The following is a 26,180-nucleotide window of genomic DNA, read 5'->3' as shown; positions in this document are numbered from 1 at the left end:
ATTACACAGACTTCAGAGACATTATATCATCAGAGTTCACGAGCTGTGGTGATTAAAACCTCTCTCTTAATTTTTTGGTTTAGGCTACATTGAAGAATCTTGCACGGTTCCTTGTCCATTTGATTGCAAATTAAGTGATTGGTCCACCTGGACTCCTTGCAGCTCTTCCTGTGGAACAGGTGTGAAAGTCCGATCCAAATGGCTTAAGGAGAAGCCCTACAATGGAGGTCGCCCCTGCCCCAAACTGGATCTCAAGAATCAGGTGAGTGGTGTTAAATAGCCAAAAGAAATCTCAATGTGCTTACTGTAGTTTTAACTGAGATTGTAAAGTACTGAGCTGGTGAAGAAATTACAAACAGGAGTTATCTCGGGGACCCTTCTTTGTTTTGGGTTTTGTAGGTACTCCTAGAACTTCTTGAGGATTGAGGGGAAGATGCTCATGTTACAGCAGAATTTGACATGAAACACCTCATTTCTTATATAAAGATAGTTTTTTATCTACCATAGCACAGGAAGCCCTGGACAAATAATTCCACCTGGGTAGCATATAAACATCAGAGAACTGAGATGTCACAGACATTTAAAAAATCTTTAATTCTTTCCGAGACTATGGTAGCTGCAGAAACATTTGTTAAGTATATATTACTATTTTTGGCAACATTTCCCTTAGACACAGCACAAGTTTCCTTCAACATTAACCTCTGTATATTCAATATCGAAGTGTCCCATTAAAGGAAAATAATCTCTAAACTGCTGCTCTTAAAAAAAATCAACATCTATTTAAATGACATTTAATGCTGTATGCATTTCTACAAAACTAATAGAGATTTCTTACACATACTGATTAATTCTTAATGCTAATTAACACTGATGAAGTACTATTAGTTTGGCCCGCTCTTTCAAATTCAACTATGAAAATTAATTAATAGGACAGAAACTGTCATGCCAAAGGGACTTGATGTATATTATGAATATGTGAGTGCGTATATATATAATATGTTGTACAATTTGTGTAGTAGGCCTTTAACAGTCTTCCTACAAAGATGTATTTGTATAGTGGCTCACAGGTGCTAGAGCTGCTGGATCCTGTTTACTGTGCAATCGCTGCAGCAGCAGTCGTGTCCCGGGAGGCAGCACCGCTTCTACCACCTGATTCTCAACTTGCTTAATTTTCCTCACAGTTTATTATTTTTCTTGTGAGAAGCTAGTTAAATTTTTTTTTTTTTTTTTTTTTTGCTTATTACTGTTTGAAATTCATAGGCAGTAGACTAACAGAAGAAGCAAGGACTAAGAAAATATAAAACTGCAATAAAGTGTATGTTGTCCATACCTCAGTGCTTTCCTTAATAGATCAGAGAGATTGCCAGAGAAGCAGAATGAAATCCCACAGTAAGTTGTTAGGTAACAATAAGCTCCTTTGTAATGAAAAGATACTGGGATTGTTACCCACAGACACAGCAGACTACTTCTATTAAAAGGAAACATTGCTATAAAGTGTTGTCTATTCCCACACACATTAGATTTGCTAATTCCAATACCCTTTTGGAAGATACTGGAGGAAAGAAATTGTTTAAACTTGGAAATTGTGTCTCTGTAAGCTTTATCGGCGTTATGGCTGGTATTAGTATAAATGTGGCTGGTGCTTTTTGCCCCTTTACCAGGAACACAAGGCTTGATCTATAAGTATGTCTATATATTTATGCACACGTGTGTGTGTGTTTGTATTTTTTGGCTCCCCATATACTTCTTAATCCTTTGTGCAGTTAGGAACGAGTGTTGCTCTGCACCCACTGGACTTTGACTTCCAGCACTGATTTAGAAATGCTGAAGTCCTTAGGCACATTGCAGCACGAAAAAGTTGTCTGTTCAGATGGCGAACCAGGTTAGCTGATTGTACTGATGTTTAACAAAGCTGGACACATATTTTTAATCCAGGGCAAGGCAGTGTCTTCTTTTTCCTCCGAGGTGGGCAGTGTTTAAGTCCTAGAGCAAAAGTCTCCATAATTCTGTATATACTAATTTGTGAGTTTCTAATTATTTTTACATAATCCCATAATCTGGGTCAAATACCTGAAATACAATACTTACTTTTCTGTGGTATCAGGCATGAGAAAGCTAAGTCACCTTGGTGCGTGATTTTCTTTATCTTTTGCTGGTGACAATGCTATATTGTGTTTTATGCTTTGATAAAGACTTTAGACAACTTAAAATCAAGACTAAACCTCCTCTAGGTGCCAGTAGATTTCTTTTATTATTTCCTCCAGTATTTGAGTTATTGTTTTAAAATTATTGTTTCTGAGCTTGAATCTTTTTATTACTTAATCAATTACTTTGGAGAACCCTTCATTTTCCATTATCTTATAATTAACACCCTTGGTCAGTTTGTGTCTTTTTCTCATTAAGCCAAATAATTTTTTAACTCTCTTCTTTTGAAAGGTGTTTTCTAGGCTTCTTGTCAAACCCTTTTAAGTCCATTTTTTTTCCCAATGCCTTTCAGAAAATTGACATGAATTTAAGTACAGAGAGCGTAACTTGAAACAGTATTCCAGCAGTTCTCTCTTACAATTTCCCACCATTTCCAGATCCCTGCCAATACAGATACAATACAGCAAGGCTACTGCTTTAGAGAGAAGAGCAATTTGTATGATCAAAACAATTTATTGATTAATATAACAATTATTGATTCAGAAAAACCTTTTTACAGCACACTGTCCTCCTAGAAGCAGTTCAGTCATGGCAGTGCAGTTCGCTTTTGTATTTAGAACAGAACTTTTTAGCATAAATTTAATTTTATACTGAGATAATGAGACATCCTGTTCCTGCATTATATTCCATGGGGTTTACGCTCCTAATTCCGTGGAGTTTTTTGGCTCTTCTGGCAGGAAATTCAGCTGGTGCTAACAACATGCCATTGGAGCCCTGAGTGCCTGCCTGGAGCCAGACACTGGAGCTGCTCCTGCAATCCCTGTGCTAAATGGGGTGGGGGAGCTGCCTAGGACCTGAGGGCTGCACCCCTGGCTGGAGGTGCCTCTCCCTGTTAACAAGAGGATCTTGAAACCACTCTTTCAGCTGTCTTAAGCCCATTCTGCCTGTAGACCTTCTCATTCTATAGAGTTTCTCTGGTGCGGTACATGTGAGAAGTAAACTCTGAGCTATCACTCGATTTGATACGGTCACTTTAGCTTTCAGCTTGTTCTGTATTATTGTCCCATGAAATTAGATAGTGAATTACAATATTTGGGGGAAAAGATGACAGTATTCTAATGCAAATCCATGTGATATGTTGAATTACTTTTGTCTTGTACCTCCAAGTGTTTGAAAATTGTTTAAGAGTTAGTTAACTGTATTTTGTTAAATCTTTTAAAGAAAGTGGGCATTGCATGTAGAAGTTGTTGAGCTCTTATCTAAGGCTATGATTGCTTCTGAACAGCCGATTGGATTATAGGGTCAGCTGGCAGATGTTCTTGGCTGTGCATTGCATGTTAAAAGAGTTGTAGCATTTACATTTTTCTATTTCTGCTGTTATTTGAATGCACTTACACAGCATGCAGTTGCTAAGCTATTTAATATGTAGTTCTACATGACTAAAGGTTAAATATGAGTTATGGGGAGTTTATTGCTTGAATATTCTTTTATAGTTTTTTAGGATTACTACAAGAAAATGCATTTTCTTTTAAAGACTCACGAATTCCAAGGATTATCTTTCTATTGATTGCTCTAATATATATTCTTGTCAAGATTTTCCCTCCTTTTCCTTCCTCCCCTTCTTGCTCTTACCTGCTCCTGCTAAAGGACAAATATCATAGCAAATGGTTTATTGCTTTTGTATATATTGTATGTATTTAAGCAAACATTTTTAAAGGATTAAGGGCCTTTGTAAAGGCAGGCATAGCAGGAAAGACGTATTTGAAATTTAAGCTTACTGCTTTATTTAAAATGAAATTTTTTTTTGTTCTTGATGACATTTTCCAGTTTTCACTCTAGAATATGAGAAATACAGACAGCTGCACATTACAAATGAAAGTACTTTTCCTGAAATTGAATGCACAAGTTTAATAAAGAAAAGGAGGACAGTGGTATCTTTATAGCTCAGACCTCTCAAAAACAAGTGTGAGATGTATGATTTTCTGGTAAACTTTTCATAGAAAATTACTGGTTTAGTTCAACTCACACTTCCAAGGGAAAAGGATTTTTTTTTTTTTTTATTAGCAAAAATGTGTCAAATTTCAAAAGTAAAAAAATATTACAAAATTATAAGCTTTGAAAACTTGCCATTGGAATGTGGAAGATTGGATGGGTTTGAACCCTGATGCTAACTGCAGAAGTCACTATCTTCTGGAGCCAAACCTGAGCTTGGGGTCATGTATGTGATCTTTCCCATTTTCTGATCTGCAATGTTAGTAAAGGTTTGTTCAAGAAAGACCATTTGTTAAGATGTTTCCAGGGCTTCTTACACTTCCTCAAAAAAAAAATTATAAATAAGCAACACAGCAGCATGCAGACTAAGGTTTGATTTACATTCATAGTGGTTTCTCAAGGCAATTTTTGGCTCGCGTTTTGCAAGCTAAGTTTCCATGATCCAAAAATGCCCCGATTCGTAGCTTGCAAGCTTTAGACTGTCAGAAGAACTCTGCCTAAGGAAGAGCAATGTAGCATGTCTTATCACAAGACACTGTAATGAAACAAGGTCCATTTTCACTTAGGTAGGTAACTGCTCTCAGAAAGAGCAATAATTTTGCATACAATAAAGTTTCTGAAGAAGCAACATATAGCACTACTGTATTTCTCCTGTTTTTTTTTTCCTTCAAGTTACATTCCAGTACTTACCTGCTGACAGAAAATATTTGCAACCTCTTTGGTTTATTTTTGTGTCTCCTATCTGACTGTGAAATATTATAGTAGTATTTTTTTCTCTTAATTCTGAATGTCTGACTATAAGTTTTTGGTTTTGTGTTTTATTTTGTTGTAATAGGTGCATTTTTCTCTTGCATAAATATATATTTTATGTATACATAAACATGTGTTTATCTATATATACATAAACATGTGTTTATGTGTGTGTGTGCATTTTCAAAACTGTTAGATTCCTGTGTTAGAAGTTAAGTCTGAACCCAGCATTCTTTCTTTGCTGTCAAAGAATTAGCTCACATCCAGTTCCTGGGTGGATATCCCTTGCATTTTAGTGTCAGAAATCAGTCTTCAAGAATATAATTGATAATATATTATCTATAAATAGCTCCTGCATAAATTACTTCTTTTATAATATAGGTAGTTGATTGTCAGAAAGGCACCATACTTTTTGGAAGGCACTCATAAATGGATGCCAGTAGTTTATTCTTGAGCCCTGTCACAGGCTGCAGTACCACCAGCTGTGGGAGATCCCTTTCTGTGGCACGCAAGGACATAGCTGACCTATATTTTCCTTTAGCTCTATCAGTGCTCATTTGCTTTATGTGCAACTTAATTTCTGGAAACAAAGTTCTGTCCTTACTGTCGGTTTTACCTTCAGAAGATCAGATTTCCTTCCACTCAGAGTTAAAGGAAGGAATTACACTATAGAAAATGTTTGTCCTCTGATTCCAGGGCATTCTTATAGTATCATAAAAATTATTATTTTTTGCCTGGTACAATCATGTGGGAGAATTTTCAGTCTCAAAAAATAGTGAAAACTTCATGGTTTCCTTACACTTTTCTGTCTGTGACTGGGAGTTTTAATACTTAACTGTAATGCAGTTCATTAAATGGGCCAAAAGTAGCAAGCCAGTTCTGTACAGCCTGAGTGGTATCTCATCATCCTGAAGACAGTGTCTGAAAAGCCTACCATGTGAAGCAGTACTGCTTCCTTTGCTAAAGGAAATAGAGCATTTCCCATGTTGTCCTTCAGGTTAATAACCTGTAGCATGTACAGTATTTCCCAGCGTATATCAGTTTTTCATCTGGTTTCAATAGCTATGCATATTTGATTTTTATTTCTCCTACAAGTTTTCTCATAAATACAAAGTCATATAAGCATATTGTCCCAATTGCCATTCACAAAAAGCTTCATCCTTGTAAAATGGAGCCATTTGACAACTTCCTGGGAAGTATTTTTCACTTTACTACATATTCTGATAGCTCCTTCACACTCCTCTGTAATGATAATACATATTAATAGATGCTGTAATGCTGTTTTCTGTAATTGTGAGAATATGTGCACTTTCTAAATTAAATATCACGCTATGTCAGTCTAATTCTCAGAATTGTTCTGAATCCACAAAAATTAACACCCTTGTGCTAACTGACTAAACTGCATTTTTCTGTCTACTACAGTCCCTACCACCTTCTTCATGAAATGTGGATCAAAGCAGGACATTTTGCTGTAGAAGAAAATGATACATTTGCACTTCTTGAACTGAAAATTTACTCATAATTATTTCTGATTGAAGTGCAGAGTTCCTACATTTGTTGTTGGAGAAAATAGTAATTGTTTAATGTGATAACATACTGCAAATGCTGTGAAAGACAGGAGCTACGCTAAAAGTGCTTTGTCCTACTTGCTTTTGTACAGAGGAGATAGAATTAAATGGAAAATCAGCCTTAGGAGGTTGGGTTGCCCAGTGGGCAAAGTATTAGCGTTTCACCTAAGGAACTGAAATTAAATTGGTTTAGGCAATATTTTTTAAGGAAAGAAGTTTGGTTTGTACTGAATCTCTTGTGGACAATATGTCATGTTGGAGGACCAGTGAGTGCTGTGTGTCATAAATCAGCGTGACAGCGTCTAACACTGAGACTGAACTTACTCTTGCTTGTCTTTGTCTTAGGAGCAGAAGAACACAGAGGATTGATGCCTCAGTTGTTCCTTGGCAGCAGATTTAATCTCGTTCTCCCCCCACCGCCACCACCTCTTCCTACTTTTCGAGTGTTTTCTATTTCTTTTCCAGAAAGTTTTGTGGTAGAATTTGTCCTCAGCTGTAGGTTCACAATCATTCTGGAAGGGAAATACTGCATAACAGTTAAAATAAGGTTTTGCTCTGATTTGAATAATATAGTATTATATAATAATCTATAACAAGAATATTCAGAATAAAACATGTTGGTCCATCTTCACCATTTCCTATGGTAGAAGAGGTGAAAAACACAGCTATTTGGCATCATGTATTTTACCACGTTATGTAGTCTTCAGAAACAGTGAATTGCAGAGAGAGGTGTCACTTCTCTTGCTTTTGGCAAGTTAAATGAAGATGTTAATGTGTTTTCTTTTACTCTACACTCTTATAATTTCGGTGTGTACAAAATTGGTTTCTAAAATATTATTTTGTTGATTGCAAAACAATGTTTGCTATAATAGAAGACATGAATATGGAAATTTCTTTTGAAATAGATTCCAAGTCAAGTAATGAAATTAATTGCAATAATTTATAGTTCTATAGAACGTGGCATGTAATGATTTCAAAACTTTTTGAAGAAGGAGCTCAACAAGATCTTGGCATTAGACAGAAGTAGTTAAAGCAGGAGGCAGCCCAGCTCTGTGTTGGGTCTGAGGAGGTGTGTGCGCAACCACAGTGCAGAGCACCCAGATAGAACGAAGTGGGGATTGGGTTGGGTTGGACAATTGGGTTAAGTTGGTGATGGTTTTAGCTTGATTTAGCCATCCACTACTGTCTGAAGCCAGTGGAAGGCTACTCTAGGTAAGAAAGCTGTAAGAAAGGACATCACAGCTGTCTGCCCCAGCTCTGATGCTGGGAAAATTGGGATGAAGAAGTGAGTTTCCTCTCTGCAGGGCAGAGTGTTTCACATATCCTTCGGTCAGCCAAATCCAAGTCTGAATGGGTATCATATGGACCCCCACACTGAGATCTGTGCTTGCTGTGGGTCTGACATGCCTGTATGCTATGAATATATTCTAGATTTCAGAGCAGAAAATTCCTATGTCTTCACAAAGTCTATGATTTTTGCATTTTCTGACTTTTTTGAATAAGAGGCAATGATTTGAAATGAAGTTGCTGTTCAAACAGGGAGAATGGACAAAAAGATATATGTTATGTTATCATCTGTCAGAGTTACTAAAAAGCTCAGCAATGCTGAAACACTTCTTGCATTACGATCCTTAAAATAACCCCAGTCTTGCCTTTTTAAGTGTTAAATATATCTGTGTTGTTCCGTGTACAGCAGTTATCATTGATTAATACTTAACAAGTGTTAATAATTTTTCTGATGCAGACATTTCTCGTGGCCATTTCCCAGAAATTATACCCATATCATTTGTTCGGTTTGCTTTGTTTTATGTAAGGTGGCTGATTGATAGATTCAGGAATGGATTTTATTTTCTTTTTATGTTGCTTAATTGGTTTCCTCCTCTAAGACAACAGCATAAAAGTGAGAACGACCTTCTGTATGCCTCCTGATGTCTCCTCACATGACTGCAAGGATTGTGCTCGGCTTCCCACCAGCTAGACGTGTGCATTTGAACTGCAAGCTGAATACATGAATCTTGCATCTTTTTTAGGTGACAGCATCAGGATCATCAGCATTACCAGGCTGATAGCTGGAATATGAGCCACTTTGTGATTTTGGATTTCAAGGCCCAATTACAGCTTTCTGAGTGATTGCAGATACAACCCCCATGTCAGGGAGGTCTGGTATTTGCAAGGGATATCTTCCAAGAGTTGAAATTCATTCTGGTCACATACCAGTTGGTTTGGGGGAAAGAAAGGAGAAAATGTGTTTATCGTAGAGCTGTGTAGGGCTGTCCCTGCCTCCTGAGATGCCTGTTGCAATGGGCACACTAAGAAAGCAGCAGCAAATACGGCTCTATGGAAGAGTGCGATATGGAGCTTGTGTAAGCTAGGGAGTGCATACGTTTCCAGTCCCAGTGAAGGATTTTAGCTTTTCCTATTCTTTCTGCTTGCTTTTCTTCTGTGGTAAAGCACAATTAAATGAAAACAAAGTCTGCAGGTGCATCCTTAGCTCCCAGAAGCGCCCCAGGTCCTAGGGGGAGAACCTGGCTGTCAGAGCTCCATGGTTTATGTACAGATCACGTCCAGATTCAGTTAATCCTTCCTCATTTGCTATAGATCTTGACAAGTCTTACTGATACAAATAAGTGCGTTGGGAGCTATAGCCACCCACAGAAAAACTGAGGACAAGTGGATTTTTATGTATTAATGAACTGTGAATGGACAGATTCTTCTGCTCCAATAAGACGTATATGCTATCCTGTCTAACTTTATTTACTGCTTCTTACTTGAGGAGTGCATAAATCAGCAGTCCTTTGTAGTCTGTTGTGATATATTGCTTAATTAAAAGTTATGAGGGCTTTTAATCCTTTATATAATTTATATTATTTTTGAGTCAGCTGTTTCCCATATTGTAACTTAACCAGGAAACATGCATTATTTTATGAAGGGAACATTTTGTGAATCCTCGTGCTCGCTAACAGATGTGGCACACACACACAACAGCGTATCAGATGTTCCAGATTAGCTTTGGAATTCAAACTCACAACCAAAGATAATTAAACGTTAGTGCACCTAATAAAGTTTACCTAGCATTGATTAGAGTTTGATGGCAAATATGGTCTATGTGTTTGTTAGAGTTACGGATTAGTTTTAAAAGGGATGAGACTGATTTGTGGTTTCACAATAAACAGATATTAGTTGCACTTTAATAATTTAAAAAGTATGCTTGCTTAAAATGGTTATTTATGTTCTAACACAGAATTAATTTGGTTTAAGTATCGACCCACATGTTGTTAGAATAACAGAACAACCAGTTTTATTGTTTTGTATTAGTGTCGCCATTGGGTGATTTTTATTTTAGTTTAGTTTATTTGTTGGTGGGTTATTGTAGCATTTTTCCCTTAATTAAGGTTGTAACTGGAATGCCTTTTAAAAACTGTTTGTTTTTTTCCCCCATAATTTAACATTAAAGTATGAAAACTTCAATTTTTTTTTTTTTTTTTAATTTTTGTTTTTTGTAAAGCAGAGATGAAGAGGTAGCTAGTTTGAGAAGTTCTAAAAAATATTAACAGTTTTAATGGAAGGATTTTGAGTTGCATGTTTCAGAGGAGTCATCTGATTTGAATATTTCCGTGTTATCTCCCTTTTTCTCAAATGTTATCTTTATAAATTTAAAGTGTATGTGCCAGTTTCACCAGAAAAACTTTGAGATTTCAGGGGGATATTGGTATCTAGTCCTGGCATTACAGATTCCATGTCAATTTGCATAAGATTTGATATCAATTTGGCTTTAATTGATGGCAAGTTTGGTGTTGGTTTTTTTTTTTTTTCACAAATAAGAACTTCCTATAGCTGGGAGTCAGCTGCCCTCTGTTGGTTTGTTCAGCTTTGCTGTGATTTGATTTGTGTTTCTTGTGACTTCTGGTGGGATGGGTGGGAAAAGCCTTTCCCTGGTTCCAGCTGCCGGTCGTGCGTTTAACTTCACGGGAGTCCTTCCAGTAATGCACCTCCGCTGAGTGTGTGGTGTAGCCTTAATGAAGTGCTCAGTTTTTCTTAACCTTACTTTCAATTTGGGAATTTCTAAAAAGCTTCATACACAATTACAGTGTTGTCACTGAACAGTCTTAATTGTTTCTGAAACAAAAATTTGTTCCTGGATTTTTTTAAAAACTTACTTAAAAAATTATATTTAGAATCATAAAAAAAATCCTGAAACTCTTTTACTTGATACATATTCATTAATGCTCTTAGGTAGTGTTCTATTCAATACGTGGGATTTATTTTTTTTTTTTTTATCCAAGTGCAGTGATGAATTGAGGCTCAAGCCTGCCAAGTGTAAAACAACTTTACTTTCCCTGGCTTCCAGTGGGAATTCTGCCTGCCTTGTGATTTAAACCAAGTCCTTAGCGTATGAAGCCCTGGGCTCCTTGGTCCATGTCTCAACATAGTGTGAAGTGGATGGAATTTCCTATAGCACCTCAGAAAGTTCATGTTGCTTTTTGTGGGAACGCTTAGTTGTCACTAAGTCTGAAAATATGACATCTATGAGTGTACACATTTTCAAAATTTCTTAAAAGAAATCCAATTTGTTCCTTTAATTTAAATTCAGGTTACTCCCAAGTGGCCATCTGGAATATTTATATGTATAAGTAAATCATTCTTTTGACCGCTAAGTAGTAGTATCTTTGTTGGCATTAATCCAATTATTAAGAAATTACTCCTTGGTAACCATGGATCTGGGCATGGATCAAAACACATAACTCATTTTTTTATCCATCATATATATGCTCATTTCTGTGAGAAGTTAAATCCTAGCTTTAAATCTAAATTTTAAATATAAGTTTTGATGTAAATCTGTGTCCACATGCCAGGCCTGGGGATATTAATTTTTGTTAACATAATGCATATTTTTGATTATGCTACAGTCACAGCAAAACAGCACTTTAAATTTTGTTTTGGTTCAGCATATAGTTTAGTTAGAGTTTGATGTACAGGATGTAATCATACTGCTTTTAAAGAAAGCTCAGATCCTGTGCATGCTTGCTGCAGGACAGAGTGTTTCGCTTCTGTGAGTTGCAAAAGAATATGAGAGAACATGCTCAGATCAGGCTGCAAGTTTGGATTCTAACATCTCTAAATGCACGGATGTTGATGTTTTTCTTTCATGTGGCTTTCCCCTAGCTAATAGCTGGTTGTAAAGTTGGATAGTAAATGAACAGATTTATATTTGTTGGAACACAAACATCAGTGAGTACTTTAGCAACTATAGTTGCAATAGATATTCATTAAAAAATCCATTGGAGAAATCAATTATACTTCGAGTTTGTCTTGTTGTGAGAATGGAAGTACTTGGTCCGTGTAAAGCAAATATTACTCGAGTGATCAGCAGGTGGGCAGACAAAATAGGCTTTATGGATAGTCTCACAGGTGAGTAAAATAATAAGAAAAGATTAATTTTCCATTCCTCGTGTTCCCAGAGCAACCATTGACAAAACAAGCATTTTTTGAGAATGGGAGATGGAAGATTGTATCTTATAGTGCATAGTACGTACACAGTTTGTCAGTCCTCAGGAAGAAAAGTGATGATTAACCTCGATCAGATTAAACATTTGCATATAAAAGAGGTTTTTCTTAATATTCATTTCAGGTCAGTATTTGATAAATGAATCGCAGATTTTCATCAGCATTCTCATGTCTTCATTCTTGCACAATAAATATCCTCCTGGAGTTGTGTGCAAACAGCAGCATTTTCCATGTAGTCACATATCACCCAGGAAATTCTAAGTACAAGTTGGATTTAGGTCATATTTGCATGCTAACCGCAGAAATTAATCCCAGCTAGAGAAGACTAAATTATTTTAAGCTTCATTTCCTTTTCTTTCTCATCCTGTTGTAATAACATAGCATGTCACAGTGTTGGAGAGTTTATCAAGGGAAGATGGACAATTTTGGAAGTCCTGCAGATACATGATACCTGATACAACAAAGGTATTTGCTTTATGAAAAACAAATAATAATCCTTTCTAGCAGATGACATAGTCGTCTAGACTATGCAGAGTCCTCAGAAATATATTTATTTTCCTGTTGTATAGATCCCAGTAGAGCAGCACAAATCATCATTCCTGTTTGTAACTTGGGCAACTGAAGTCATAGAAGGGAATGTGTTCTCCTCCTGCTGCCACTGGGTCTGGTCTTAATTACAGTTCCTCACCTGTTTTCTATTTATCTGGATTAAAAAAAAAAAAAATCATCCTTAATCAAAAGAAAGCAAAAATAATCAGTGTGTGACAGGCATTGATTTTTGCGATGACAAAAAATGTTTAAAACTGAGACTTTTAGCTATGTTTAAAATAGCGAGGACGCAACTCTTCCCTTGCGGAAGTGCCTTCCTAATGACGTTGTGGGCACTGCTGAGGTTTCTATGTCTGGCAGTGCAGAATGACCTATGTAATTCACAGTCAATTTGTGATGAAACCCTGCTCAGCGCTATGTGGAGATGCCGCCGCGTGCTAGGGCAGGACAGCTCCAGTTGCTCAGCAGTGCTGGGTTGGGTTTATGGCTGCTCCTTCCTTCTGGAGCATGCCAATAAAGCCTTTGCATATCCCATGGCAGCAGATGCAAATGCCTGCTTTATGCCATGTCTTCCAGCTAGTGCTTTTCTAACGGCTGCGTTACTCTGACCAAATGTTATCCCTATGGTCTTTGGCTGAACTCTCATCGTTTAATTAAATAAAGGCAAATTCCAATTAACTTTGAAGAGATATGGAACTGGCTCTGTTTTTTTAGAAAGCAGTATTAATTTACACAGTATTTCCTTTTTGTCTGCCTATTTGGTGAAGGTGGGACCTTTGATCCAAGTCACACATAAAGCCCTCTAAGCAGCCTCCCTACAGAACCGACATTTGTTCTGTGTACTGGAAGTTTGCACGATTTTGCTGGGTTGTGATCTAATTTGCAGACTACATAACAGATGAAGTTGGACTCTAAAAAACAGATATTTTTTGGCTCACATTGGATGTTTATCAATGGAGTTAATGCAAGGAACAATCAATCTCCACATGCTTCTCTGAAATATGTCCAACAACATTTGCAGCGCTATTGCGGCATATTTGAAATGGTGAAATAGGGAACATTTGTTACTTAAAAAAGGATGTGTCTGTTGTGGGGGAAAAATACAAAAGTTTGGAGTTTGTGTCAAAATCAGGCACATGTAAAATGCTGCATCTAAGGAAAGGGAAAGGAATGTGCTTCCTGGGATAGTCACCGCAGAACCAAGTGGACCCAGACTAACCTGAAATAATGTAATTCTATTAAAAGTAAAGGACAAGCATTGTCAAAGGTCTGTGCTTTACATTTCATCAGTTTGTGTAAATTATAGCTTAGATACAGTGCTGCCCCTTCATTAAGTTCAGTGGAAAAAAAACTTCGTAGTTTGTTTTGCCCCTAATAACTTGTGTAGAAAGCAGAACGGATTTCTATGATGCTTCCACCTGGCTTCCACCAGTCTTGGTGGGTGTCTGAACTGCAGCTGTGCTGGCTCACAGTTCTCAGTGTTGCAGACAGCACCAATAGAGAAGGAAGGAGCATTTTTGGTTACTGAGAACAAGTGTCCTTTTTAGAATTACATCTTAGAACAAGCTGTAAAAACCAAGAGATTATTTAACTCATTTTACATCAGCCATTGCTTAAGTCAGTTTGCCTTTTCTTTGATAGCACAGAACTGCCTAAACCCAGTTGTTAAATACTAAGGACAGAAACCAATTCATTACCTCCTTCTAGTCAAAGAACAGATTTTCAGTGGTCTAGAATTTAATTTGCATTTAATTCAAGGTTTCATCAAGATAATTGTCTGTTTGGTTCACTCCTCTAATTGAACGTTTGCAAGAAAATTAGTGTATGCTCACCCATGGGAGAGAGGAGGTACAGCAGGTATTGCACTGCAGTGTTCCAGGGTCACTGGTTAAATGCTTGTAGTGCTTTTGTGGGACATGGAGCTCATTTCTCTGGCATAGTCACAGAAGTTGCAGGCAACTGTATTGGCCAGCTGAAAACATTATTGAAGTCTGTCTTGGCATTAGGCAGATTGTCTGAATTACTCCAGTGAAAAGTCTGATCCATCTTCTCTTAATTAAAAACCTAGTCATTCCCAGGCTGAATGGATGGGTATTTTTTCTGTCTTGCCTTTGCTGAAGTTTCCATTAGTACTAAAAGCTCTGCTCTCTGGTATTTCGCTGCCCTGCAGATGTTATGGGGAGAAAACAGCTCTATTCTCTAATCATCAGAGAGCCATCCCTTGCAGCGAGCAGTCTCCAGACATACCAAACCCTTCCAGCCTCTCCTTGCAAGACAGGAGCTTCATTCTCACGAGCAACCTGATATTTCTCTTCTGCATTTGTTTCTGCTTGCATATGAGAAATTAAGTGCCCAGATTAATTAAGTACACTAGAGAGGGTTTGTGAAACACCAGTAATTGCATCCAGGGAAATTCCAGCATAATGCCTTCCTGCACTGCACTTTCTTCTTTTTTATTTCATGGTCACATCAAAAACTGTTTCATCTGGTGATATGCCTCCCTGTATTTTCCTGAGGCTGACCTCCCAAGCTATAGTAGATTTTTTGTTATTGTTCTTGTTATTAGTCCCCAAACACGTGATCTTTGCTCAGTACCAGTGAATCACAACCTCTCTCTGTTACCCAGTCCATGTAACACTCAGTTCTTTCTTTGCGCTATCCCAGTTCTTTCTGTACAAAGATGTCACTTAGCTTCTTGCCTTCAGTAAACTTTTAGGAGGACTATAGCCACTTGTGTGCCAATATAATTGGTGAAATATTAAACAAGACTGGCTCTAAGACCAGTCCTTCAGCAGTGACGCTAATAACTTCCCTCCAGCCTGAGGCTTCCCCATTTAACATCACTGTTACTCTCCTACCTGTAGCCAAGCTAAATTTTTTTGTACTAATCCCCATCTTCTTCAAATCAACTAATAACTTCCCAGGTGACAATGTAGTAAAGCTTTACTAAAACCAGGCAGCTGAGAGATCTATTTAATTTTCTTTGTCCAGAAAGACAGTTTTCTTCTCTAAGAAAGATGTCAGATTAGTCTTCTATGCCTTACCTGCATTAAACCCAGGTGGTATTTTTCCCTATGTTCTTTTAGCTTCACTGGCTTTGATTATACTTTCCTTAAAAATTGTTCTAAAGCTTTGCTGCTGTTAAAGGTAGAATAAAGGGCTTTTAGTTGCTCTGATAATTTTTTTTCTCTTTCAGTGTTGGTAGGACATTTATTATTTCTGATCGCGTGGTACTGTTCCTGTCTGGCTTGATTTATTTAAGCTTGCTACCCAATGTGAATTCTCATATGCCAGTTCTTTCACAAATCTGGATGGAAATTACTTAGTTCCTGACTTTTACACATTTGGTTTCTTGAGATGGGTGTTCATTCTGACTGTGATGGTTTCTATGTGGCTATCTTCATTGGCATTGAAATGAAAATTGAGACGTGTCTTCGTGCAATTTGGAGTTGCATACTGTCTTTAATCTGTACTCTAGCCTCACTGTGTAGTAGCTCCACTTCCTTGTAGATTATCTCTTCATGTAGGCAACAAGCTTACGTTGCTTGTTTCAGTATCTCCTGAAGCAACTTCTTGGGCTGTGTTTTAGTGGCTGCCACCTGCTGCCTCCTCTGCTGTCCTCCCAAGCTGTTCCTGAGCCGTGCTTTCTTCAACTCCAGATGAATGCCTTTAGCCCCGCTGGACTTGTTCTGTCCATTTGTCTGGCTGACTAGTGAGGCCTGACATTCTGCCTTCCATTTTTTTCTTATTTGAGATATAAGTCCCTGTAAGTATTGGCATCTTTGACTTGAAAAATTCCCATCATCCTCCCCAGGCAGATCTTTCAACCTCTTTATTAGCTGACTTCCCTGGCTGGTTCCCTCACTGTGTAGAAATTGCCCTTTCGAAGCCAAAAGATGTGATGGAAAATGCCTTTTCTAAGGGGTCTGTGGAATTCTGCGACTATTTTAATTTTGAATCAGCATATGAGCATATACTCAAAATTTATTTTTAAGAACAGTAATTGTATTCCTCTTATTTATCAAAAAGAAGCCTAGAATATCATCACCTTCCAGTTTCAATTAATGCTGAATTAACCTATCAGTAACTGCTTAAGAAATATTTGGGTCTAATATTATTAGCAGCAGCTTTTGTTCTCCAATAAATCAGAAATCTTATTAATACATATCACTCTACTAACACATCATTTACATTAAGATCCAGCTCTGGAGGTCTGTGGCATGTTGCCCACTGGCATCATCACAATGTAGTCATTGTCACTGGCTGGTCCCCAGATAATTTCAGTCTGATTTTGATAAACTTCATCAATAATTTAATTCACCAAGTCTCGCTTACCTTTCTCCTTGGTGAACCTCCATGACTTCATGTAAGTCCCTTCTGATTTGTATCTCTGTAAGAGGAAACTCAAGCCAGCTAAGTGTCATCTTTATTTAAAGCCTTATGGAGCTGTGTTTTACTTCTCTTCGGTAGGTAGTGCAAATATTTGTATTTGTTTTCTGATATATAAATTGTAATTTGCTGGGGAATTTAGATTTTGCAGTAGAACAACTAAAGCAGTATTTTATTATAAATTGTAAATTGGGATATGTGTGTGTATTAGGATGTATGCAGTTACACATGAAGAATTTTCAGAGAAAAAAAAAAAAGAAAAGATGGGCTAGGTTCAAAATACATTATATACTTATTTTGAGTGTTCTAAATATTGCCATTTAAAAATATCATAAATTCAGAAGGAAGTTCATGTACTCATTTGGAGAAAACACACATGTAAGATGCTGAGATGACAAACACTGTTAAGATGTGCAGAAACCAACAGAGCACTTGGGTTTGGGTTCACCTGAGTGGGCAGCTTTGTAGAAGCTGAAGATGTCTTTCTCCTCTGGCTGCTTGGTGTTGATTGCCCTTTGGCCAAGGGTTACCACCTCTTTGGCAGCTCAGCCTCTGCCATCTCCATTTCCAGTCTGTCCCCAAGGCTGGATATATTAATCTGTTAGCTGGGCAAATTCAGGTGCTGGCACAAGTTTCCTTTGATGGTGCAGGTGGTGACCCTTGAGAGAACAACTGTAGTCAGTGATGCGTTAAGCTCCTACAGCAACCAAGAGGTAAACTTTTCAAATCGTGTACCTGTTGGCATTTTGGAAAAACCCATTGTTTCCTCTAAGGATGGTTGAAATGGACTCAAGAGTACGATGTGCAGCAGTTCCCCTTGGGGAACAAAACAAATCCCAACAGGGCTTCTAAAATACTGCCTTCCTCTTCTTCCCCTCTTTCTAGAAAGAAATTGAATGAGAAGTTTTAGGCTTTATGTCATTTGGTGATGTTCATTGGGATGTCCTGTAGATTCCTTGGCATCATGCAAAGTTTCCACCACTGTTAACACTTCTCTGTATCATTATATATTCTTTCTGTCATGAATTTGCTTATGCTCAGTATTCAATCTTGCCACGTTTTAGCTTTAAGTTAAACATAAGTGTAAGAATTCAGCCGCAACTATCATCATGTGGAAATTGAGAGATGCTAGCAATTGGTGTTTGATGACTGAGGTTTTTCACCTTGTAATTCAGTAAGGTCCATGAATGTTAGTTCATGTGAAAGATAAATAAGAATGTATGATGCTGGCCAGGAGGTCATAGATGAAAAGAAAAAGATTTTTTTTTCTTATAAGAGCTATTGAAAAATGAACTTTCCAAGTTAGTGGTCTGGATGCTATTACTGAACACAGTTTATAGCAAGCAAGAATAACTAAAGAGTGACTATATAATAATGTACAATAGCATAGAAAAGATTGAGAAGAACTTTCAGCCATTTGTTTATCCTGTTTGTTTTCTAAAAATGTTCACCTTTGGGCATGCTGAGTTCAAAGATAATTAAGATAAAGACCCATACAAAAGTTTGCAAAATGTCTTCATTTATAAATAGTGCAAACCAAAGAAAAAAAAAATCTGTTGTAAAATACCATGGTCATTTTTTTCCCATTTAGCCCCCAAGCTGCTGAACATTGAAAGGTCATGCTTGACAGACTTATTTGGGAGTATGTGCCCACAGAATAGTATGAAATGGACATCAGTGGAAGAGTCTCTGCTCTGTTATGCTCTCTGTGTGTTTCATCTATACTTAATTGACAATTTATTTGCATCTTAAATGGTAGTCCTGTCTGCATATTGATTTCATCCTTAGTCTTCTACTGAAGAGTCTCATTAGACAGCCTAGTCACTTAGTATGTTGATTCAATAGGACTCTCAAACACTAAACATTAGCTATACCCAGGCAGGGCTTTGTTGCTAAATAGCAGAGACACTCATGAAGTGCATGCTCCAGACTGGATAACAAGTTTGAAATAGGAGAGACCATGATCATGAAGATCATGATCATGAAGATGCTTTCTAAGCTCTAGAGGTGCTACTTAAGTATTACTCTTCTTTTATTCCTAACCTTAAAGGTTATTCATAGGTCTTATTTCTTATTTAAGCAGCACTAAGCAGGTAAAAGCCACGTTTAGAGGAATATATTTATAATTTACAAGAGAGAATCTATGTTTTGTAATACTGTTTATACTGAGCATTCCAGAGGCATTTAATTATTGTGCAAAGCTAAGAGAGATATTCAGACATTGATAAGAATGCTTTCTGATCCCTACCTAAGCAACAGATGAGAAAATCTGATCAGATCAGATTGATTTAGATAAAAGACTAATGAGCATGAAGACTAAGTAAAGACTGCCAGATTGGGCAGTCATTGTATGGTGCTTTGGGCTGAAAAGTAGCAGTTTATATGATATGTGATGATGACAGCTTTATTAGAAGAAACATTGCTTTGGTCCCAGTACAAATATCACGAGTATCCAAAGCCCCCAAACAACTGTGTTCTCTTTTCCTTTTAATTTGCAATTCTTTTTATTCTTCATGACTCTTCCAAATTAGTGCAGCATTCTTCTGTTTGTCACATAAAATGCTTTTTTTTTTTTCCTTTGCATCAGCTACTACGAATAGCCCAGACACATCAACACAACACAGAAGGGGATAATAGGCTAAATTATCCTTAAGCAATTGTGGTTGTAACTGTTTCATGTCTTATCGTGGTATGTAAATTTGATTCTTTGCTGGATCCCACAGACATATCTTCATTTTGACTACTGGAAGGCACAGTAGGATAAATGGATTAAAGAAGGGAACTAGCTCTTAGCACTATTTCTTATCAGTTTTATGGTAATGCCTTCTATGAGGTAGTTGCTGTATATACACATAAAACAGATTTCCTCCCCAAAAGTGGTTGCCTATCAGTATTGTAAAAATTGTAGGGAAAAAAAAAAAGTAAAACAAACAAAAACCAGCCAACCACACAAACAAGAGAAACAAACAAACAAACAAAAACAAACTATAGGGAAAGGTCTAGGAGTAACAAAAAAGGTAGAAATACTGAGATTTTTTGGTCATACAGGTTAACAGTAGTCATAGTGTGATATGTAGGCGTGTGTGATAGTATTTTAGCAATGTTATTTTTTGAAAGAGCAAGCATAAAAAATAGCAGCCAGTATTACTGAGAGTGATACAACCTAGGTGCCATGTCTGGTTGGTTTTAGAAGGAGAGGAGAGGCTTACGGCAAAAGTGGATCTTGAGAAACTACTAAAAGCTGGGAGGTGGGATGATATTTCATATTAATTCCAGTTGAGTATTCCAGCGAGGGCAGCACAAAGGAAAGTATAAGAGAAGTTCAGACATGAGTGCTCCGTGCTGGTGTCATTGACAGAGCAAAGTAGGGACAACTGAAGTGAGAGAGAGAGGGGCTAAAATAATGTGTTGGCTGGAGAGCAACACTTCAGATATGACAGTATAAGTGCTAGTTTAAAATGGAAGTTGAAGCCATGGGGGAGATAAAATTAGCCACGGACACGATAGGAAGAAAGAAAAGCAGGAGAGCTGAGAGATAGCTCTCTGGTGCCCCATAAAAAGGAGGATAAGTGGAGGGAGCAAACTTATGAAAGGCATAGCAAAGAGATAGCTAACTCCTGTTCTCTATATAGTCATTCTTTGGTGCAATACATATCAAATAGCATGTGACATCTTTGGATTAGAGACCAGCTTTTTTATTCCTTGTTTGAACATCAAGATTTTGATACCACACAAACAGAAATCACCAGTAACGTGCTCTGGCAGGAGCACTAACTCCAGAGGAAGGTTGTACACATACTCTTGCCTGTCCAACCTAGGACTACAATTTTTGGAAGGCAGCTTGTGGCTGATGATTAAGTTCCCATACTAGAGTGTGCTCTGGCAGGCAGGGATGCACACCTTCTGCCTTTGCAGATGGAAATCCCTTTGCAGGAAATGTTTGCAAGGAGGCAGGAGGGAAGAAGTCCATCATCACCAGCAGGTGGGAAATTGTGGTACCAGCACTTAGCTCATTAATTCTGAAATAAAGCCCAACCTGTTGCAGGCCTGTCAATGTGTCCTCTAAATCTCCATGAAGCTTTTCTTACTAGGAAGGGTAGATTGTTAATTTTTAGTTAAGTGTCTTCTTGCCTTCATTGGGGCTTCCCTGTGTCCAAGCTGGTGAGGAGCAGCCTCTCAACCACAAGGGGCTGAGGTGGTGGTGTGCAAAGGTTGGGATGGACTTAGCAAGGAGCCAGAACTGGCATTCCCTGGTCTAGGAGAGGTTCATGGAAGGATAGACACACCCTTCCTCCAGTTGCCCCAAATCAGTGGCCTCTAAAATACAGCTGTCCCCCCGCGTTTCACTCTCACCTTCTGGAACGCTTGCTGGCTGCTCTTGGTCCTCTGTGCCCTTTCTTGGGTCTCTCTACTGCCGCCACCAAATTCAATTTTGTAGCCTGTAGAGTTAGAACAAAATAACTCATTCAATTTTGCCTATGTTACTGAACAGCCTCGGGCTGACTCTGAGGGCAGGTGGGTATTTAATTTGACATTTGTGCCTCTGCAAGTCTCCTCTGTAAGCCAGAGGAGCAGTTCTAGCACTGTTGTGGGGACCAGCTGATGCAGGTGAGCAATTGCCAATGGAGGAATAATCTCTTGAAGAACAGTAATATGTCAGGTTATACTCCAGACTTCTCTCTGTGGGATGATACTGCTCAAGAAAATTAAGCCTAAGAGATAATTTGGCAACAGTCTTATTTTAAATGCTGATTAATGACTATTGCTTTAGCTTTAATGCCGCTCCTGTTCCACTCATGTGATGTTTTAATATGGCAAAGGAATTATGATTAGTGCATTTAAGTTTTTAATGTTCAGATAGTTAAAATGCTCCATAATAATCACTGCCTTTAATATTCAGCAAAACTATTACAGAGATATAATTGTCCTTTGGTGTTGAAAGGAAGAAACTGGGATCCCGACATGATCTTCAATGCCTTTCTCTCTGGTAGCTTAAATCAAATCCTTAAATTTCAAAGTCCTTGGCAGCAAGTTTTAGGAACTTTAATTAAAAAAGAAGTCTTCCATAAATAAATTAAAGCTGAAAGACTAGAGATTGTTAAAGGAGAAGTTCAGTAATTGCAATAGGAATAGCAGTAGAAGGTACAATAGGATATGTACCAGAAAACACAAGTTAAAGCATCAAAATCAGAAGACAAATTCTGATTCAGAAGTCTGTAATCCAAAACACACCTGTACAGCATACAAAGTACCTCAAAGATTTGTAATTGTTATTCTCATGACAGTAAAATATTCTAGATCCAATTCTGCAATATCTCACACTTGTGGGAGTCAGGAATGATTTTCTAATAGAGTTACAATAAAATAATAAAAAGAGCAGGCTCCAGCTCTACAAATTTGGCTGGTACTTGGCAGAAGCAAGAAATGTTTGTGTAGTTTTTTTCTCCTTCTGCCTTGGAATTGGTATTTCTATGCAGTTGTTAGTTTTCATCTCACCCAGCTTGTAATTCTGTTGCTTTCTGTTCTTCATATCAGGGAAAAAATATTCCATTGTGATTTTGTAAACTGTGTAAGAGTCAAACGAGCTTGAACTCAAACCTTTCCTTGAAAAGGAGAATCCCCCAGCTCCTCTGCAGGACCGCTGTAAGGCACAGAAAAGCATCTCTGCATTTCGAGTTGCTGAACTCGCTGCAAGGGGGTTGGCAATTTGTCTAAGAGAATTTTTCATGTACAGCCGCCTTGCTCAAGAATCACAGCTCTCCCACTCAGCCCCACGAGCTCTGCCTCTGCTTGGCTACAGCAGCGCATTGAACTCATCCTCGCCTCTGCCTCCTTCCAGTAGAAACTCCCGCTGTTGTGCTGGGATCTGCTTGTGCTGCTTCTCATCTCAGCCCCAGCCACCCACTTGCTTCCCTTTGCACCACGCCTTGTCCCGCGCTGCCTCCGTGTGCGGGTGCAACATCCCGCTCAGCTTTCTTAAAGCTTTACCTTGCCTCCTCTCAAACACCATCTTAAGATGATGTCCCTTTGCTGCCAGCTGATGTTAGTCTAACAATTCAGGAGACTCACTTTTTGGTAAGCTCTTTCCTTTCTATTTTCTTCCTTGCATTCCCTCTTGCCTCTTCCTGTGTCTTGCTTGGCCAAGGCTGTTGTATTCTTGCTGTTCACCCGCATTTGTGGAAGTGTTCATTAATAATTATTGTCCTTTCTTTCAGTGTCATTTTTTTTTCTGATGGTTTAGCTGATCTTGTCCATGTCATGATGTACCACAAGTACTAAGAGTCCTTTCCCTCTGTGGGCCCTTCCGCTATCAGTCCCTCTTTCTTCTCTGCTTCCTTCACCATATACTATAAATAAAGCTAAATATGGATGATTGATGACCCTCATTATCTTCCTGGTGTGATTCCCACTCCTTCAGAATGAACCCAGGGCTACCACTAATTAAACAAGAATTAAACAAAAACTAAGCACCTAATTGACCATAGGCATAGGAGTACCTGCCTATTCCTGTAGGAAAACACCAAGGAGAGGATAGAAAGGGCAGGCAGCAATATTGTTTGTACCCATGGGTAATTAACTGTACTGAGGCTGTTTAGCAGCTCCTGATTTTCCCTGGTATGTTGCTGAGGTAAACTGGAGGTGGAGAAAGGGGAAACAGGTGAATATTTTGCTCCCCATGTGATTTTCCATATGCATTTTCCAGTCTTGACAGAAGCAACCTCATTGAACTCATTGTTGACAGCGGTAATGTATAGGACTATGTAATGTATGAAGCTAAAGTGCTGAGCATGACTAGGGAAGAAGAAACGCTGCACCATCTGGAAAGGAAGAGAATTTCTGTGCAGAAAAGCTGTTCTGCTGCTCCGTGCCATTTACAAAGCCAGGCATGGCCAAGGGGGGAATGGCTTAGCCTCTAGGGGAGGTGGGAGGTTGGAGGTTAAGGGAAAACTGGGGGGAAAAACAGACCCTGTGGAGATATTCCCATCAGTGTTTAGATCTGGGAGGCTGGCAACCTGGCATAGCCAATGGAAGGAGGTGGGATGCCTACAGCAAGCTGTAACTAGAAGTCTAAATTAGAGGGTTTCAATACCACCTGTTTTATTGTTGTGATCCATGACCTTATTAACACATGTTTTAGAATGAAAGAAAGTGTCAAACTTGAAGAAACATAAAGGGTAGGTGGAGAGTCTGAACATATGGTAAAGGTTGTTCTTTTTATTTATAGGAAAATGAAATTGCAGTTTAGCAATTAAACCTATTTTGGAAAGAACTTTGCGCGCTCCTTCTTTTGCAGAGGCGACTTGATCTCTGCAATGTCTTTTTTTTTTTTTTTTTTTTTTTATTAATGCATGAACTTGTTTTATTTATGTTCATTACTCATTTGCAATGCAGTAATCTCTTCCATAAAGATGTGTCCTCTAGTGTGGATCACTAGATTAAAGGATTTGACCATGTCTGTGGCCAAAAACATTTTTTCTGAGCTATTTAAATGATTTTTTTGAACAAGTACAATGCTGTCTTCACTCACCAAATATTTCACATATAATGAGAATAACTGCATTTTATTTAATTTTTTGTATTATGAGGCTTCTTGTATTTTTGGCAGGGACATACACATGACAGAAAAAATTGCACACCCAAATGCAGCTTTTGGTTATTGGCAATGTACAAAACTTTGCAAATGTAGTAAGTGTTTGAACGTGTCTGAGTTCTTTCTTCATAAGAGATCTGGAGGAAATAAACTGGATTATGGGAAGAGTCCTCCTAGAGGCATCCAAATATAGTTTCACCATTTTCTTCTGTCTTAAAATATGTCAGAGTGATGTCTGGGAAGTCAGGGTCTTCCATTAGTGCAGTGCTAAATCTCAGACAGGTGGCTCGCTGGTGGCTGACCCCAATATAATTGTACTGGATCTGCAGCAATCATCGATTCTCTTGTGTGTCTCTCCCATATCATCATCACTTCCCTTAACTTTTCAGTAATATACTGTCAAAGTCATAAATGCCTTTCCCATTTTATTTATTTATTTATTTATAATCTCTGAGGGCTAAACTTCTAGCTGACATTCTGATAGATTTTCTAAGAAAATGCCTACTGAGCACATTTTTGACAGCAGTTCTTGTGTCTGACCAATTAGCGGAACTTATGGTAGGTATCTCTTGGCTGCACAGGCAGAAGTCCACTTCAAGATGGTTAGCCAGCAGCTGCAAACAAATGATGTTTAGCAGGAGTTTGGTAATTACTAGCTCCTCCATAACTCTGCGATCCCACAGAGAAAATTGAGATGAAAGTGGATTTTATTCCCTGAGCCAGTTTTGGAATCTCTCTCTCTTTTCTTCTGCCTCTGAAGTTACAGCGCTTGGAGCATACTAATGACCTATGTCACTATTTAGGTTGCAGTCATCTGATGCTTTCAGTCTTTTGTGAGGTTTGCATTTTGAACATGAGTCACTCAAACATAGGGAATGTCTTTGCTGTAGGTAATGTTACCTCCATGAGGAGACAGGAACTTACAATCAATAATAGCTCTTTGGATACGTTTGCCATGTTCATCTATATATATGCTTGGCAATTCTCCCAAGTCATGGGAGGCTTACAAATCCCCCCATTCTTCAGCTCTTATCTCTGCTCACCTGAGGGATGCAGTAGGTGCACCTGTATGCATCACTGTTTGCAGCGCAGAAAAGAAAGTTGTTTTTTTTTTGTAAACCACCTGCAAGATAATGACTAGGAGCAAACTATTCTGACTGAGATCATGGTGTCCATTAGCTTGGGCATGGTCATTTCTTAAGTTATTCAAACAGGAGTCCAAATAATCATGAGTGGCTGCCCAGATGCAAAACTACATTTATCAAAACTTATAGCTACCTATTGTCATCCTCAAGAATATCTTCTAACTCTGCATGAATGAATACCAAGGTCTAAGTTGGAAGGATTGTTTCATCCTCTCTAGCTCATGTACTTTCTGGAAATAGTACTGACACTTTAAACATCAGATTAACCACCATTTTTTAGCTCTGATATCAGAGTTGTTTTAGGCTGAATATTAAGGAGAAAAGAGATACACACAATGCAATAATATCCCAGGTAACCTGATGAAAGCCCTATAAATAACTGTTTGAAAATAAGACTTTATTATACTGAAACTAATACCGTATTGAACTAGTTGGAGAGTTATATCGACATTGTTCAAGAATGCTTTATCTCTACTGTTTGTGATTCTAAGCTGTGCATTTATTAGATACTGCTATTGGGAAAATGGACAGCTATATATTCCTCTA

The 26,180-nt window shown here is 38.1% G+C and overlaps 1 protein-coding gene across 5 annotated transcripts in view; it reads left to right on the top strand.

Moving 5' to 3' along the window:
• THSD7B (thrombospondin type 1 domain containing 7B) overlaps window positions 1-26,180 on the top strand; it is a 316,607-nt gene that overhangs the window by 239,910 nt on the left and 50,517 nt on the right. For all 5 annotated transcript variants that reach the window (XM_084524236.1, XM_084524235.1, XM_084524238.1 and 2 more), the window contains one exon: window positions 84-262. In XM_084524236.1, coding sequence (XP_084380362.1) covers window positions 84-262 — 179 coding nt within the window. The remainder of the gene's footprint in view (window positions 1-83; window positions 263-26,180) is intronic.

This window comes from Aythya ferina (assembly GCF_964211825.1).
Source record: "Aythya ferina genome assembly, chromosome: 6".
Lineage (NCBI taxonomy): Eukaryota > Metazoa > Chordata > Aves > Anseriformes > Anatidae > Aythya > Aythya ferina.
The sequence above is the reverse complement of the archived record's forward strand: the minus strand, read 5'-3'. Positions and strand labels throughout refer to the sequence as shown.